This window comes from Malaclemys terrapin, chromosome 2, assembly GCF_027887155.1.
Source record: "Malaclemys terrapin pileata isolate rMalTer1 chromosome 2, rMalTer1.hap1, whole genome shotgun sequence".
In the NCBI taxonomy this organism is placed as follows: domain Eukaryota; kingdom Metazoa; phylum Chordata; order Testudines; family Emydidae; genus Malaclemys; species Malaclemys terrapin.
Window position 1 is genome coordinate 203,755,049 of NC_071506.1, and position 19,133 is coordinate 203,774,181.

Below are 19,133 nucleotides of genomic sequence, written 5' to 3' on the forward strand. Positions count from 1 at the left end.
ACACACCCATTAACTGTTGGTTCTGGAAGGGCCTCATCAGAACCTTCCCTCCCATCAAACCCTTTGCTCCCCAGTGAGATCTTAACCTAGTTCTATTTGTAGTAACAAAACCATCCTTCGAACTGTTGGCATCATGCTCTATGTTCCTCCTTTCAATTAAAAGTCGCCTTTCTTGTTGCTATCACTTCTGCGAGAAGGGTCGGTGAACTTGGGTCTAAAATGGTGGAACCCCCTTTTATGATTATGAGTCTCCCTATGCCTGCATCCCAAATTTCTACCAATGGTCACCTCCCAGTTTCACATTAATCCATTCACTTACCTGTTTTCTTCCTGAAGCCACACACATTTGCAGAGGAACGATGACTCTACTCCCTAGACATCGGATGGGCCTTGGCCTTCTATCTACAGAGGACAAGCCTCATCAGGAAGTCCCCCAGACCGTTGGTGACAATAGCAGAAAAACTCAAGGTCAGATAGTCTCCACCCAGAGAATCTCCAAGTGGATTTTGGGTTGCATTACACTTTGCTATCAACTCTCTGGTCTCCGTCTGCCCACTGGGATGCAGGATCATTCCACGAGAGCTCAGGCTTTGACCACAGCCTCCCTCTACGACATGCCGCTCCAGGGACATCTGTGGAGTGGCCATGTGGAGTTCAGTGCACACCTTTGCTACACACTATCCCTTGGTACAGGACTTAACAGCAGATGCCTTCTTCAGCATGGCAATCCTCTGCTCAACAGTTCCATCTCCATCCTTGCACCCTCCTCCAACTCATTATTAATCACCCTCAGTTGAGTACAATAGGGACCATCACTCAAAGAAGAAGAGGAGGTTACTTATCTGTAACTGGAGGTTCTTAGAGATGTGTGGTCCCTATCTGTATTCCACTTCCCACCCTCCTTCCCCTCTGCTATGGATCTGTTGGATTTGTGGTGGAAAAGGAAGTGGAGATGCTGTTGGTCCCCCTTGCCCTTTATTACCTTGGATGAAACCATAAGGTGAACCAGGGCACATGCACAGACCAACGGATACTACTTTGACACATGGTGCGCATGCAAAACCCTCAGTGGAATACGGATAGGGAACACACATCTCGAAGAACCTTCAGTTACAGGTAAGTAACCATCTCTTTTTTGAATCACAGCATCTGTTGTAGTTAAATTGTTGTCTGACCCCTCATTGTCTGACACCCCCCATAATTTCCCACAACTGTAAACATTTAAAATTGAGAAAAATAAAAAATGCTTGAAACCCATAATTATGCTCAACCATGAAAACATAAATTGATAAAAATAATGCTTAAAAATAAACAGTGATGATATTCATGAAAATTAAAAAAAAAAAAAAAATCAGATTCTTCCAAACCTAAATATATGTGGTCATTAAATGTGGGTTTTTGGCTTTTTTTTTTTTGGTTTATTTTTTAACATTATCAGTTTTGATTTAAAAAAAAAATGTTATCCCATTCCACTCAGTATACATTTTTGTACAAAACATTATTTTTTAATTAACAATTTGGGGCCTGATTTTCAAACGTGCACCTGCACTCATATACGGTTAATTACTGTGCAGTTACCAGGACAGCACAAACAAATACTGTCAGGTACAAGTAATCAGTATGTAAACTTTTTGTTTGTAAAGTTGGCAAGTTTGTTATTAAACCGAAGAGACACATGACACCCCCAATATAATTTTAACCACTTTTCAGAGTAGAATGATGCTTTAAAGTGCACAGAAAGTGTAGTAACTTAAAAAGGTCATTAGTCAATTATATACCCTTTTTTAGATAGTAATGGAATAGCAGAAATTAAAAGTGAACAAATTCATTTGGTTATAAAATCTTACTTACTATAAGTTTGCATTAATTTTTCAGTAACAATTTCCTGAAGGCCTTTTTATTTTCAAAGGGACGCTGGTCAAACTTGGCCCAGAATTTGCAGGTTCTGTGCAAATAAGCTTTTACAAAATCCAAAGACCAATAGACATATGCATTATACCCATAAAAGAGCTTTATTAATCAAGAAATTTTGATGGGAAATTACTCAAAATAAATGGCAAAAAAGGGTTATGCCTAAATCGTTGATGGATATTCAGTTTCTGCAGAGGTGGTCAGTGTTAAGAGGTTTGTATTCTAATTCAGTTTTAGCTAATTAATTCTTCACATTCAATAAAATGTAAACTTAAGCTTTTAAATTGTATTTTACTGGTAATTGTGGTTGTTTGCAAAAGAACTCACTTTGTTTGGATCAGAGCCTGAAGTGATGAGTTGGGTAGAACTCCCTGATGTGCTACTGAAATACTTGGATGGCTTTACATATGGTAGAATGGAAAAATAAATCATTCCCTCCCCCCTTCCTAACTGGCAGCCCTCCTCCCACTCAGAGCTGAATCCTTCAGCAGAGCTCATTGCTTACAAATCTCAGGAGTGTGACAAATAAGAATTCCTAGACAATGTAAAAGAGGACTAATAGAACAAATAAACATAAGAACATAACTTAATAATGGCCATACTGGGTCAGACCAAAAGCCCATCCAGCCCAGTATCCTGTCTTCCAACAGAGGCCAGTGCCAGGTGTCCCAGAGGGAATGAACAGAATAGGTGATCATCAAGTGATCCATCCCCTGTCGCCCATTCTCATCTTCTGGCAGACAGAGGCTAGGGACACCATGCCTGCCCATCCTAGCTAATAGCCATTGATGGACCTATCCTCCATGAATTTATCTAGTTCTTTTTTGAACCCTGTTATAATCTTGGCCTTCACAACATCCTCTGGCAAAGAGTTCCACAGGTTGACTGTGTGTTGTGTGAAGAAATACTTCCTTTTGTTCATTTTAAACCTGCTGCCTATTAATTTAATTTGGTGACCCCTAATTCTTGTTTTATGAGAAGGAGTAAATAATACTTATTTACTTTCTCCACACCAGTCATGATTTTATAGACCTCTATCATATCCCCCTTAGTTGTCTCTTTTCCAAGCTGGAAAATCCCAGTTTTATTAATCTTGTCTCACGTGGAAGCCGTTCCAGACCCCTAATCATTTTTGTTGTTGTTCTCTGAACCTTTTCCTAACTCCAGTATAAATAAAAGTGGACAGGAGAGGGGCAACTGAAGCACAAGTGTGCCTGAGGTTTTGTGGCATAATTTTTTTTTAATTCTAATTTAAATGAGAATTATTGACATGAAACTGAGTGAAAAGTTCCGGATTAGTCAGACCATTTTATAATGGGTTACATATTAGACTTAGATTCCCACCTCTTACAAATAATTGTAGTACAGCGTTCCCCTTCTGTTGTCTTAGACCAAGTCTCCATATTTTAAAAAAAAAAAGTCACTTTAAAACAATACATTATTGTCTCATCTGGCAGTATAAATTCTTTTGAAACTAAAACCATTGTGCTATAATTTAGGGATAGAGCTGTACTTTAAGTTTCAAGGGTATGTATTTAAAGGCTAGGATATTTGACTGATACTTGCAAGGTTGGGTAGTTTTGTGGGGGCGGGGAAATACATAATTGTAACTAGGGATTTTGGAGAAACTTTCCTCCTACTCCCACCCTCAGAGCTATTTGTAAATAGACAGTCATATTAAATACATTTATACAGATCTGTATTGCAGTTAAGTCATGAATAGAAAAGTTGCTACTCTTGTTTTCAATTTTGTTCCGGCTAATTTATTAGGGTTTGCATGGTGTTACTATGTTTATCTCTATTAGAGAAAAAGAATAAATTTTCTGATTGAAAAAAAAAAATATTTTGCTTTTCCCTCAGATGGATTATAATAAAGGAAATAATAGAAAGTTAGAATGACAAAATTTAGTTAGGTCTAAAAATTTTGACTCCTTTTATAATTATTATCTGAAAGTGTCTTGTCAGATTACAAATGTGTTCCAGTACCTGTGCTTCCCTTTTCGGAGCTGTTTTGATCACCTCACTCCCAACCAAATTTTCCATCATTGTTTTTGTCTTGAATAAGAAAATGTTTGTGGCCTTTCATGAAAATTGCTTTCTTCAGCTTTTAAATCTTTATTTTTTTGCAGTCTAATATTACTTGAAAATATTCTGGAAGTTGAGTTCATATTTAATTGAAAATAATGTAATTCTTTAGTATTCTGCAGTTAGAAAGATGGAAACTTGTAATTTGCTTTTGCAGCTTTGCTTCATCTGATTTGTACACAAGCATCTGAACCTAGTTCTTTAGTTGTGGAAGCTACTAAAATGTATTGCTTTTCGCATAACCCTTTTGTGGCTTTTTTCTCCTGTGTGAACTGACTAAAGCTTTCTTGTTTCCATTTGCCATCCATTTTTAATCTGCTCTGCTCCCTCCCTCTTCATGGATTATAAACCTTTACCCTAATCCTGCCTTTTACACTTGTTCAGGATCACAGTCTGCTAACCCCATTGGTGGTAAGACTCTTAAAATTTGTGTGTGCATTGTTGTTTGATCATTTGTCTACATATCCCTAACATAGGACCCTATTCAGCAGAAATTCCAGCTCACTTTCCGTGGTCCTACAACTATTTAATTTAATGTAATTCTGAGAAGGAAAAACATTTCTTCTTTGTAATTGTGGAGTCTCATCTTTGTAATTTTTTTTCTTCCACTATCAAAATAGCGCTGATTGTTTAGACCTGCAACTGCTCATGCTACTGTGTGTAAGGTGAACAGTTCAGCGAGTCAAGTGTATCCCACAGTAGCGGTCAACCAGATGTAACAAACATCTAGAAGTAGCAGAGTGATGTATATAACTTTATATTGATCAAGCACACTTTTTGCATTTAGCGAAGGGGAAGGGTAAAGGATTATCAGGTTCTGCAAGTTTCTTCAGGGAATCTGCTGGAAATTCTCTAGTACAGAGGACAGTTATTCTATATTCTGCCAGGTCTTTCTGAATTAATTGGGATGGGCTGAATGATATGCAGAAGGTCTGCATGAGCTCTTAATTCTCACAAAACTACATAAAACTAGTAGAAATGTCTGCTTTTCATCTCCGTAACAGAAACTAGGTTCATGACTTCTGTGCTGCACAATATTGCATGTCTCATTTTTGCTGAATAGGCCCATAGATAGAAAAGGGCATTTTGCTAAATAATCATTTCAAGTCTCAATTCAACCAACAAATCATATAGTCTATGCATGGCGCATTGTTTTCAGTTTCCCGCCTCCCTCTGCGCGGGCCCCCCCACCCCACCCCACCCATTTTTTCAGTCATTTCTTTTCTATCAAGCTTTAATGATCTTGTGGTCCGAAAATATGCCTGTGGACTTTTTATTGTTAGAGCAGCTTTGCTTTTTGGTTGACACTGGTAGTCCTTGTAATGTAAGAGTACTATGAAACTTACTTAAGCTGATAGACATCTTACAGCGTTGCTATGCTTACACTGTTTCCTTCTTTTAAATGCTGCTAGGAAAATTATTATAGGCTTCATTTCATTGAGCTGATTTTGGTTAAAAATAGCTTTGCTTTTTAATTAAGATTTTTAGGTGAAATTGTTTTTATTCTGCATTTGGCAACAATGACATATAATTAAACTGATTATTGCTATAAAATACAGTTTTAATTAGAGCATCGGTAAGGGATATGAATGGACCATTTGTTAGGTATTAAAATGTAAGATATCCACAGCTGAAACTTCAAAGGATGAAGATAGTCTAGGTACAAGTGACCAATTTCTTCCAATGGATGCAATATGCTAAAATCAAAGATCAAATTTCTAATAAATTGTATAATTTTTATGAATAAAATTTGCTAAGATACTTCAACAAAGAATTTTAACATCTTGATCAGGTGTGTTTTTTCATAATATGTTCCAAAGGTTGAAAATTGTAGTTTTAAAAAAGCTTTCTTAATTGAATTTTTAGAATAACTTCCATGGAAGTCAGTGGGAGTCTTTCCATTGTCTACAGTCAGTATTAGAGGATTGGGCTCCAAGAGAGTAGGATTTGAAGAAATACCAGGGCCCACTTCATCTTTTACATGTTTAGAAAATACAATAGTTATTTGTTGTGTTATGAAAATCAAGGTGATCAGTCCAGGGATGTTACAGAACAAAATTATCTATTTGGTTTAATGACTGGTAGTTCACAAATTGCAATATGTGACCAACAGTCCCATATAATTTTAAAAATGAACACACAGTTGTTGTTCTACTATACATTCCCTATGGGTGCCCCACCATAGGATGTGCATATGCTTGTGCGCTCTCAATCAAAGACTGTGAAGTGTCCGTGGGCATACGCAGAGAGGTGCCTTGTGCTTTGAACAGGGAACATAAGGAATTGCAAGCCTGCCATCACAAAGTTCCTTTTCAGCCACTTGCGGCTCGAAAGAGTCTGATGTATTCAGCTTCCCACCTTCACTTTGTGAATTCTTTACTTCATTTATTTGTTTTAGTAATTTCTTTTAGTTTATCTATTTTCATGGTTACCTTTATTTTGCATAGCAACTGTTATGTTGGTTGGGAGCAGGAGAATTTCTTCCCTTCTTCTTCTTCTTCGATCTTTTGTTCTGTGTTGGAACCAGGGGTTGAGACTTGCCACAAGCCCTTTCCCCATATTGATGGACACTCCAGCTGCCTGCGGTGTTTCGGGGGACTCTCACAAGTCACAACCCTTCTAAATGCAAGGTCTGTCTGGATTTCAAAGGCAGATCCAAGAGAACAGGAGACTAGACTTAAGCTCCTGTTAATAGAACTTGCCCTAGCTCTGGAGGTGTATGCTTCTCCCCCTCCAAGTCCCAGTACATTAGGTTCTATGTTGCAGACTGCCTCAATCACAGTTGCTGACTTGTTTACAGCCCTGGACGATAAAACCGTGTACAGGAGGAGCAAAAGTCTTGGGCTGAGATCTCACCTTCATCTCTGAATAGGGTTACCATTCGTCCGGATTTACCCGGACATGTCCTCCTTTTGTGTGCTACAAATAGCGTCCGGGGGGAATTTGTAAAGCACTCACAATGTCCGGGATTTCCCCCTCCCCTGGCAGAGCAGAGCGAGCGGCTGGGAGGGCTGCAGGAAAGTCCCGGGCTGGACTCCGGAGCAGCTTCCTCCTCCCACTCCCCCCTCCCTGCATTCTGAGCCGGCCGGCAGCTCCTCCTCCTGCAGCCCGCTCCGGCAGCCCTGTGCAGGGCCAGGGACCGGGTTTTGTGTTGTGCTGGGGAGCTCAGCCATGTGTCCGGCTCGCACAGAGCCCAACACCCTGTTCTGAGCAGCAGGGTAAGGGGGGGCAGGAGAAGGGACAGGGAGGTTCTGGAGGGGGCAGTCAAGAAACGGGTGGGGGCTTTTGGAGGGGAGTGGAGAAAGTTTTGGGCAGTCAGGGTACAGGTAGGGGGTAGGGTCCTGGGGGACAGTTGGGGGGGGTCTTAGGAGGGGGCAGTTAGGGGACAAGGAACAGGGAGTCTTAGGTAGGGGGTGGGGTTCTGGAGGGCAGTTAGGAGCAGGGGTCCCAGGAGGGGGCAGTCAGGGGACAAGGAGCGGGGGGTAGGGGGCTGGGAGTTCTGGGGGGGAGCTGTCAGGGGGCAGGAGTGTGGAGAGGGATCGGAGCAGTCAGGGGACAGGGAGCAGAGGGTTTTAGATGGGTTGGGAGTTCTGGGGGGGCTGTCAGGGGGCAGGAGTGTGGAGAGGGATCGGAGCAGTCAGGGGACAGGGAGCAGAGGGGTTTAGATGGGTTGGGAGTTCTGGGGGGGGCTGTCAGGGGGTGGGGAGTGGTTGGATGGGGCGTGGGAGTCCCAGGGGTCTGTCTGGGGGTGGGGGTGTGGATAAGGGTTGGGGCAGTCAGGGGACAAGAGGCAAGGAGGCTTAGATAGGGAGTGGAGTCCCGGGGGGCAGTTAGGGGCAGGGGTCCCAGGAGGGGGCAGTCAGGGGACAAGGAACGGGGGGAGGGTTGGGGGTTCTGGGGGGGCGGGAAGTGGGAGGGGCAGGGGCGGGGCTAGGGTGGGGCTCCTCCCATCCTCTTTTTTGCTTGTTGAAATATGGTAACCCTATCTCTGAAGTCCTCTTCATCTCCAGATGAGGTGCTATTGCCACCACTGCTCTCCTATGCTGATGATTTTAGCTTTCCAGGATCTCATGAAAAGGCTAGTGGATTCACTTCAAATCCCACTAGAGGAAGTCCAAGAGTTGGTGGACAGAGGTCCAGGCAGCAGTGTCCAGACCATTAAACACTATTCCCGTCTTTGGGACTCCGCATCAACGACAAAAAATACACACTATCTGCAGTACAGAGAGGAGACTTTATAGGAGTTACTCTGGACTTCACAACAGCAAGAGCCTACCTACTGAGGAGAGATTCTTCACCCTATCCTACCAAAGCTCAACATTGCAGTGCAGCCCACAAACAGTGAGAATTTGTCTGTAGGTCTTAGGCCACATGTCAGCCTCCAGGTATGTGACACCCCATGTGAGGATGCACCTCAGGTTGCTTCTATACGTGGATAAGGACAGCGTATATTCTAAACTGACATAGCCTTTCCTAAGATATCACAATGCCTTAGAAGGTTTTGGACTGTCTTACATGATGGAAGGACACATGGAAGGTCTGTATTGGAACCCCATTCTTGTATCCAGCACCTTTGAAGAGCCTCACAATAGACGCATCTCTGGGATGGGAGCTCATCTACAGGGAGACTTAGCACAGAAATCAGTGCTCCAAACCAGTGTCTGGAGTTAAAAACAGATTGATATGCTTGCCAACACTTCTCTCACACCATACAAAGTCACTCAGAGTAATGCTGAACAATAGGGTAGCGATGTATTAAGTCAATTGCCAGGGCAGAGCAAGACCCCAGTCCTTATGTGCATAGTTATTAAGGCTGGAATCTGGTCTCTCTCTCATCAGATAGAAATATCGGCAGCCTGTTTACCAGGTCTCCACAATACAATCGCAGACTCCTTGAGCAGGCACTTCTGGCGAGATCTTGAATGGGAATTCAAGGACTCTGTCTTCCACAGGATCTGCCCGACCTGAGGTATACCGGGGTAGACCTCTTTGCTACCCTGAACAAAATGAAATGTTTCCTGTTCTACTGCAGTGGAAGTTACAGCTATGACTCTCTGGGGAATGCCCTGATAACATGGCCTTGTACCCTTCTTTGTGCTTATCTACCTATATCATTAATCCTCAAGACTCTTCTCAAGCTGCACTGAGAAGGAGCATGAGCTAGCCTCGTATCACCTGCTTGGCTGAGACAGGTGTGGTACTCAAACCTCATCCACCTCTTGGGGAAGGTAACACCCCTCAGATTTCCTATTACAAAAGACCTATTGGCACAGGTATTCATCGATCCCATCCCCTTCTCTCTGAATCTGAGAACCTGGCTGCTCAGTGACTCTCAAGCATGGAATTGACCTTTTTGGCTAGAGTTCAGTCAGTTTTCTTATCTAGTAGAAAGCCTAGTACTCATAATACTTGCTTGCAAAGGTGCAAGCACTTCCAATCATTGTGCTCCCTCACATCTTCTAAAGACTAGGAAGTTCTGCTTTCTAACATCCTGGGCTACCTGTTTGAATTAAAGACATAGGGTTTCTCAATGAGCTCTATCAGAGTACATCTGTCACCATCACAGCCTTCCACTCATCTATCAGGCTTCTCAGTCTTTGCCACACCCTATAGCAATCAGATTTCTTCAGGGCATATACAGCTTGCTTCTGCCATTCGACAGCTGGCTCCCCTGTGGGACTTCAACTGACTTTGAATGCCCTAAAAAAAATCCCCCTTCAAACCAATGGCAACCTGCTCTCTCTCCCCAAAATTTTGTACCTAATTGCCTTCACCTCAGCTAAGTGAATGGGGGAGTGGGAAGATCTCATGGTGGACCCAGCATGTACCACCTTCTACAAAGACAAGATTATATTACATCCCTATCCTTGCTTCCTCCTAGATGTTATATTCCTCCCTTGGAATATGAGATTAACCAGGAAATTCACCTACCAGTTTTCTGCCCAAACCTTGTGCCTCCAGAGAACAAACCTTTGTCCACTGAATGTTAGGAGGGCCCTTGCTTTCTATCTAAACCATTCTTGGCATCTCCCAGACTATTTGTATCAATTGCAGATAGGATGAAGGATCAACCGATTTCCATACAAACTAAGTGGGTTTTGAATGCATCTTGACCTGCTCTGAAAATGCTGGTGTTCACAGAGTAACAGCACATTCCATTAGTTCTCAGTCCAGATCTGTAACTTCACTGAAGGATGTTGCCAGAGCAGAAATCTGGAGGACTCCTATTTGCTCTTCTCTCCATGCCTTTGCCAAACATTGCTTCATTTTATCTGCTTCCCAAGATAACTCATTTGGTGATGGGGTTTTTTTTGTGTGTGTGTGTTCTGGACTTATCTCCTCACTGAGCTGCTGCTTGGGTGTCTCCTACAATGGAGCACCCATAGGGACATATACTCGAAGAAGAAGGAAAGGTTACTTCCTTACAGTAACTTGAGTTCTTTGGGATGTTTTGTCCTTAAATGTGCTCCACCTCCCGCCCTCCTTCCCCTCTGCTGTGGAATTCAGCTTCGCTGTCAAGAAGGAACTGAGTGGTGACGGGTTGACATCTCTCAAGATGCACTCGTTCAGAGCAGGAGGAACTGCTTTGTACAGGCATGGGCTCACAGATACTACGTTGCAGTCTCCAATCGAGAATGCATGGGCTTGCATACATCCTATGGTGGAGCACCCATAGGGACAAAACCTCTTGAACTCAAATTGCTGTAAGGTAAGTAACCTCTCCATCTTCACATTCGGGAATATTGGATGCTTTTGTAAATACTAGTGAAAGGAATAATATTTTTGGTGTGCGGTTACAATTGCTTGTTATGGTGCTCATATAGTCCTAAATACCATAAGAGTTTTCAGACTTGCAGGGATATTTTTATACCTATACCTTGTGAGAGGTGCTTTATTTTTAAAACTAGATGTAGATCTTACAGATTTTTCTCAAATTTTATATTTTATCTTGTAAGTTCTTCCAAACTATTTTTTCAAACCATTTCAGTCAAACATGTTGTTTTTCTATCTTTTTATCTTCGCTATTTATCTGAAGTTATTTATTTTTACTTATTTTGCCTTCAGCTGGTAGTCGATCTGGATCTCCTGGAAGAGTTTTGACTACAACTGCACTTTCAACTATGAACACAGGGGTTCAGAGAGTGTTAGTCAATCCAGCAACAGCACAAAAACGGAGCAAGATCCCACGAAGCCAAGGATGCAGTAGAGAAGCAAGTCCTTCTAGATTATCAGTAGGTAAGAACTATCAAGTAACCTTTTTAGGTTTCTTTACAGATGATGTTACTGTATGCATTTGGTGCCTAGTTACAGATGGTGGGGCTGGAAAACATATAATTGAAACTCTAAAATCGGACTGGGGACCTGCAAAGCCAACTCCCAAGGGAGGCCTATGATTTGCAACAGTTTCAAATTTAAGGTGGGACTATGAAGTTTGCTGTTCTCTGAATGCACTGATCTATGCTCCATGCTTACTCTTAAGCAAAGAAAAGGAAGTGTGGAAGGAGCAAGTGAATAGGAGCCCCTATAAAAATCCAACGTTGTTGGGAACCCTCAAAATCTTTATGGCAGCCTGGAAACACTGAAAACTGGGAAGAAGACATCAAGACAATTAGAGTCCTTGAAATACTTGTTTTATAGTGTGTGTGGGGAGGGAGGGTAAAAATGAATGTATTATGCTTCATATTTCCCCCAAGTACAGCCTCATGGTATAACTCAATTATCTATACGTTCTTGAAATATGTCAATCAATAAAACCGAGGTTACTGCTATCCGTAAGCTGGTTTTCTATAGTATTTTTATTTAGTTTTACCTTACCTTTACCTTAAACTGAATTATTTCCCCCCTTTTTAAATAGATTGTTGTACTGTACACTAGTGTAGCAAAAGCAACGTTTATTTCCACATTAAAAAAGAAAGATTAGCTGGAACTAAACTGAGTAAGTTATTGAATGAACTACTCTGTTTGTATGTTCTTCACAGGCTGTACTGATTAATGTTTCAACTATAATCTGAAAAAAGTTACCATCCTTTTCAAGCATTTTTTCAACTTTCTTTAGAGAGGTTCCAAATTCACGTTAGTTTATGTTGTGGCGAAGATACTTTCATCTGAACTGGCTGCATTTAGTGCAATTCGTCAAATTCATAAAATGTCAGAAAGAAGATAATACTGTAATGCTACATGAATAGAGGCAACGTCTGTTCTTAGAAATACATAATTGATCTGATTTATTGCACAAACAAAATTACATTAAAACTACAACTTTTCTTGTGTCTTCTCCCTTTCTGTGCTGCTGTTTGTCTGTACACTGAATCATACTAGCACGAGGCAGCCGCATTCCTCGACCTAGTGTGAGTCAGGGGTGCAGTCGGGAGGCCAGCCGTGAAAGTAGCAGGGACACAAGCCCTGTCCGCTCTTTTCCACCCCTTGGTAAGTACTTGGAGACCTTCGTTGTGCCTATTTATGCCTTTCATTATCTGCATCTAATGAACCCATGCCTTCTTCATTTAGCTTATAGTAGGTAACCATTTTCTTTGCACTCATTTGCCATTTAGTTTGCTGGAGTATTGATCAATGTGTGAATGAAATGCATGTTAAAAAAGTAAATGCCACACTGGTATTAGTCTTATCCTTTACACCAAGAACCTGGGAAGATAACCTCACCACACAGTTCCTAGATTGGGGCTTTAAAAAAGGGCAGTTCTGCTCAGAAAAGTGACTGTAAAAATGGCGTTGTAAGATTACATGTTTTTGTCTTGATTTCAATATGAAATGCATATAAATAAAAAACTAACTGTGACTAGGTTTGCTTGAGCTCAAAACCTGGGTTTTTCTTCCTGCTCCCTGGATCAGATAGGTCGGATTGATAACTGGTTTTATATTGCAGGAATAACAGGAATTATAGGGCAGTTACTAAACAATTCTATTGATAGAAAAGAAAAAATATTGCTATATTGTCACGCTAGTGAGAGTGTAAATAGAAGTAAAAAAAAAATTTAATTCTATTTTTGTCACTGAAGTAAGTCAGTATGAATCTCAGTGCAGATTAGTAGCAGATCCATTGAGTTAGAAGATGCCAGTTTCATGCAGTCATTTTTCAAAGCAGACTTGCGCTGTAAGAATAGTCTACATTTTTTTGGAAATAAATGGAAGCAAATAGTAAGGGCCCTTGTCAGAGTGGGTGAACCTAAATCCAGTTTTGAAACCTACTTTGTGTCTCAAAAACAGGATAACACACATTTAACATAGGTCGCTATATGGGGGAGAGGAGGTTGGCAACTTCTTTACATTTCAGATTTGCACAACCACAGATACTTCAGACTTCTTTCCTAGAGCTACTGTCAACAATGACACAGCTTTCACATGCAATACTGCAATTTACTGGCCTGACACTTAAAATATTTGCAAGTATCAAACTGACAAGTATTTACAAAACTCAAACGGAAGTACAGGAATCACATAGTTGGCTTTAAAAAAATCAGTAGCTTCTAATCATAAATCATTTTATCTGGTTGAAAGTTGCCTATGATTTAGGTAGCAAGCTTGTCTTGAAAAGATAATTTTAGTTGGTTTGGAGCTCCTTCTGTAAAGTAGAAAATGTATCACTTGAAGGTTCTATTTGAAATTTACCTACTTTGTATGAATTTATAATAGATTTTTAGTGCCTTTTTTATTTCTTCCCAGTTCAGTATAGTCTCCAGCAAAGATACCTTGCTTCCAACTCCTCAGCTCACTCCCAGAATATTAAGATATTTACTCTGTTTTCAACCTCAAAGTGAGGCACCACAGTATATTCCTAATTAGCATCTGAAAGTCTGATCCTTATTTTGGGCTGTGAAGGCAGTTTGCACCTTTCAGCCTTATTTTTACTGGCAAAGAGTTGACTAAATAAATGGAAGCTGTCTTAGTATCTAATGCTAATTTAACCAGATGCTATGTAATCAGGAAACCTAATGAAAGAGCACGTTATATAAGATCCACTAGTCAGCTTTTATAGGTTCTGTGGTGTCCTACGTATTTGTTTTAAAAAAACAGTGTGTTTTCAGATACTTCTGTGCTTCTTTTGCTACTCTGCAGCTTGAATTTGAAAAGTTTAATTGCTTGCATGTTGTATATGATTGACGTGTTATGCCAAGCCAAATGCTCCATATTTTTAAAACACATTATTAAAATAACTTCATAATGTTGTTGTTAGACATTGGGTTACTGGGACAGCTGTTACTTGAAATGTTATTTTTGTTGTTGTTAATGAAGTTTTTAACCTCTGTGTTCAGATGCCAAATACCACGAGTAGGTTGTATCTGTTGCTTGTATCAAGAATGTAAAATAACCCCTATGGAAATCAAGATTTAGTAAAAATGTATGTTCCTGAAATAAATATCACAGGACTTCTTACCTTTCTATTTCCTGATTTCTTTGTTTTCAAATTTCCCTAGTGATTAGTTAAGCCAGTTTGTCTTATTCCATATAATTAGTCTATTGTTAAATTTATTTCTTTAAATAATTCTGCAGACTATGGTCTTGAATTTTCCACTGATTCCAGTGCAATGTAGACTAAGTAAATCAGCTGTCTCAGTTGTTAGTTTTCTTTTATATAATGTATGTGACAATTTTACATATAACCCTTTTACAACTGTAGACTGTTGTTAATGGCTCCCAAAAAAGAATATTTTGTTTGCATAATGTCCCAAGTTTATGCCATTTCTATGTGTGGTGTATAAAACTTTTTGTAATCTCACATCACAGGGATTACAGATGCTGATATTAAAGAAGTGGCAGGGGGGCACCTATTTTAATTCACTGCTCCTGAGAAACAAGTGATTTATATGCAACTGAATATTGATTTATGATATACAGTTAATTTTAAAGATTTATATTTTTCAAGATTACTTTCTAACTTCCTTTGACCAGAAAGTACATTATTTCTTAATCCTTTTCAACATTTTTCATTATAACAAATCTTTAAAAATTTGGTAGAATAATAACCAAATTAAATAATTAGAGATGGTCCATTATAATATCAGGAGCACAAAGAGCACTCTTGAAGAAGAGATTGTGGAATAACGTCAACTTTACCTGTTACAATACGTTATAGCCATGTATTAGCATATTTTGGCTTGCTTGTTTTATATAATTGTGGGGAGAGAGGTTGTTTTAAATAGTATTCCCAGTGATATTATGAGCTCTTAATTCATATCTTGAGTGGAAGAACTGAATTTTCAGTGGAAATTATAGAGAAATTGGTCCCACTATTGCATGTATTCAAAGCCCTGCAGATAGCATGTATCGCTGCCATTGATTTTGTGTTGTCTTTTATACTGCTGAGTGTCTAGTCGAGTATGCTGGCATATGATTACCAAAGAACCAAGCATCCAATAATATAGTTAGTGGGGGAGAAAAAAACATACTTCATAGTTAAATAACGTAAGCATATTTATATTGATGCAAAATATATTAAACATTGCTTAGTGGATTACAAAAATTACAATAAAAATGTCATCTATTGCATACTAAGTGGGCTTGTCTTCACTGTAAATTCAACTCAGGTTATAAGTGGAATGTTACCAGTAACTCGAGTCCTGTCCATACCAGGACTGATTGATTTAAATCACAGATTTTATTCATTATTTAAATCAGCAAGCAGGAAATCTTGATTTAATAACTAATTTCAATCTTGTTTTGCATTTGTACTTCAGTTATTTTCTTAAAGACAGGTTCATTCTCATTGGTTTGTATAACCATTAAAACATGCTGATTTGCAACCAAATATAGCCTTTACAGTAAATTTGTCCATACTTCTTACTAATCAGGAGGATGTACAAGATCTATACACATGTATTTAATCAGTTATATAGCTTATCATACATTTGTTCAGATTCTTAATTTTTACAATTAGAAAATGGTGAATGATACAATTCTTTTCTAGTCGATTACAATTTTTTACTCAGGGTTGGTGTCAAGATATATTTGGATGGAAATGTGAATTAAATTTAAATAGTACAAAACCAGCATTTTTAAATTGTTAAGTAAAACTACCTTTATATTGATACATAAGAAAAACAAGTAAGTTTATCAAAACCTATTTTGCATTTAAAACTGATTAGTTAAAGAAAGGAAGTATTAACTGTAGTTAGTCAACTGATGGATTCAGGGCCCTCCCTAGCCATTTGAGTGCCCTACGCAGCCACCCCCGGGGCTGTGTGGGGCCCCAGACCTCTTCTCCCCCCCCCCCCCAGGTCTGGGAGGCAGGACCTGTGGGGGGCCACTTTTGGGAGCCCCAGGGGCCCAGAAAGGCCCGGGGGGATTATTGGGGGGCCGGGACCAGCCTGCTCTGCTTCCCTCGCCCCAGCCGTGTCACTAGGGGGAGGGAGCTTGGGGGAAGGGATTCCCCCACCCACCCCCCGGCAGCAGCAGGAAGTGGAGCAGTCTGGCCCCAGTCTGCTCTACTCCGCCTGCTCCCAGCTGTGGCACTCTACCTCCTGCTGCGGGTGAGAGCTGGGGGTGGTCCTTTCCCCAACCCGAGCGACATGGCTGGGGCCAGGGCAAGGGAAGCAGAGCAGGCTGGGGCCACAATTCTCGGCTTCCCACCACCAATGAGTACGGGGGGGGGGGGGGGGATCGTTTGCCCGCACTCACTGGCGGTGGGAAGCAGAGCGCTGCAGCTGGGAGCTGGCAGAGTAGAGCAGGCTGGGGCCAGGTTGCTCCGCTTCCTGCCGCTGCTGGTGAGTGCAGGGGGGAAGAGGTGGAATGGGGGTGGGCCGGGGGCGGAGCAGGGGGAAAGGGTAAGAGGCAGGGCGGAAGGAGTTGTCCGGGCCCCCGCCCCCAGGGACAGCCCGCCCCTTGCGGGGGGGGGGGGGGCGGCGGCCGAGGGATAGGGCCAGTCGCCAGAGCTGGTGCTGCCATATGCAGCACGCAGCTGCCTAGGGCACCATGAAATTTGGGGCAATTTGGTGCCCCAATTTCATGGTGCCCTCGGCAGCTGCGTATGCCTAAGGACGGCCCTGGATGGATTGTTTCTGGTCACCATGAGCCAGATTTTTGAAGGTATTTAAGTTTCATTTCCAAGGGAAGTTAATCCTAAAAACTTGAAGGATATGGCGACAGATTTTCAAAGGTATTTAGGCACCTAAAGATGCAGAAAGGTGCCTAGTGAGATTTTCAAAAGCAGTTAAGTAGGGTAGGTTCAACTCACGTAGGAATTGAAACCTAAATACCTTTGACAGTCTGGCCCCACGTCCTTCAAATGTTTAGAATTAGTAGATCTCATCCTCTCCCACCTGTTTTTATTGATAGATTGGAAGAGGAAAACAAGCTTTCCTGCTTTTTCTACTCCCAATCAGTTTCTCAGCTTTGAATGAACTAGTCCAAATGAAGAAAATATTCTCATTGTACCTGCTAGCTAAACTGAAACCAGAACAAGTTACAAGCTTTTCTGCACACTAGTAACTGAAAGTACTTACATTTGGAAAAATATACCTCTCTAGTCCGGCACCCTCAGGACCTGACTGGTGCTGAACCAGAGAATTTGCTGAACCACGGGAGGTCAATGCAGAATGCCAGGGGGTCTCCATAGGCACGTATGTAGGGGGTGCTGCAGCACCCACAGGCAGTGGGCCAGCATAGCCCCCCCCCCCCCCCCCCCCACCAGCATGGCCCCGCTGCCACCTGGGGTCCCAGCCCCAGGTCGTCGTAGTCCTTCCCGGAGCTTGAACGTTGTGAATCAGCTGTTTGCGGTGCTCCGGAAGTGCTGGGAGGGAGGAGGAGGAGTTAGCAAGTGTGAGGCCACCAGCATGTGAGAGGCAGGGGAGGGAGTGGGGAGCTTGGTGCTGGTGAATGCTCCGCACCCACTAATTTTTCCACATGGCTGCTCTAGCCCCGGAGCACTCAGGAAGTCATCACCTATGCCGGACCACAGATGTTGCCAGACCAGGGAGTGCTGGATTAGAGAGGTTCATCCTGTGCCAATATACACTCCATTGTAAAGACTGAAAATAATACAGATCCTTAATGCAGTACCTGACATTGTGACATATTTATAAAACTTGAGTTGACTTCAGAAATTAAAGATATTTTCACCTGATTCTAAATATAATTTAAAAAGCAGCCCTCTTTAATCTCATTAAAATTTGAAGAGGCTAATTGATGTAACATATATTTTATTTATTTAAGTAGAATAATTGTAAATTTAGGCTTTCATAGAGGTTTAAAATTAAATTTGAAAATAAAACAGGTTTATTTTTAATACTTTATTTTTTAAAATTAAATTAAAAGTTATGTATTAAAAAAATAAACCTTTTTAAATCATTTTTTTAATCCAGGCACAAAAAACATTAATTTGAGCCTAGTGGTACTTTTAGCTTGAATTAGCTAGCCTTTCAAGGGTATAGGCTACAGCTCAAGTTAGCACAACTTGTCAGCTGCTAATACAGTAACTCTGTGCAGTAATCTAATTATTCTGTGCAGCTCAAGTATTATTTTGCATTGTGGCTGATGTCATTTAAGCTAGGCCCTTCTGCGTAGACAAGTCACGTTAACTTTGCAGTTAAGATACAGACTCAGTGGGCTGTTTTGAAAGGCTCATATAGGGGTGTATATATGTGTTTTGCTTTGAATTAAAAAAGGGAATGTTTGCTTTTAATTTTCTGCAGCATGAATTGGCTTCTGTACAATAACCCACTTGTTATGTAGTTGAGGGACTTGTTTTCTGAAACTTTTTCATATTTTCTCTGTTAATTTGTTCTATTTCATGCAATAATGCTACATCTGTTTCCTAAAAGGTATTCTCTTTATCTATACAGTTATCACTGTACGTTGCTTCCATGATAATAGATAGGGTTTATATGATCCTGTTATTGCAGCTTCCAGGCATCACTCCAGATCTACTGGTGCCCTCTACACCCCAGAAGTATATGGGGCTACAGGTGAAGGATGAGTACGCTTTGCTGTCATCTGTGCAGTCATCCTGGATACTTTTTCCCACTTGGTTTTCCTTACAATCCATTTTTAAAAACTATTATTTACATTAATTTGAGTTTTGTGTTTTGGATAATCAAGGTAGATGTGTACACATTGCAAGCTTTTGTTTCCCAAGGTCAACCCCCCCCTCCCCCCATGTATTTACAATTATTTTTACTGGCAGA

At 41.0% G+C, this 19,133-nt stretch overlaps 1 protein-coding gene across 40 annotated transcripts in view; it reads left to right on the plus strand.

Moving 5' to 3' along the window:
• Positions 1 to 19,133, plus strand: part of CLASP2 (cytoplasmic linker associated protein 2) — a 277,113-nt gene that overhangs the window by 185,774 nt on the left and 72,206 nt on the right. For 13 of the 40 annotated variants that reach the window (XM_054019469.1, XM_054019466.1, XM_054019472.1 and 10 more), the window contains 2 exons: positions 11,062 to 11,232; positions 12,316 to 12,423. In XM_054019469.1, the coding sequence (XP_053875444.1) occupies positions 11,062 to 11,232; positions 12,316 to 12,423 (279 nt within the window). Of the gene's footprint in view, positions 1 to 4,380; positions 4,408 to 11,061; positions 11,233 to 12,315; positions 12,424 to 18,851; positions 18,915 to 19,133 lie in introns of all 40 variants that reach the window. The other 27 variants (XM_054019454.1, XM_054019460.1, XM_054019457.1 and 24 more) reach the window with 4 other exon arrangements.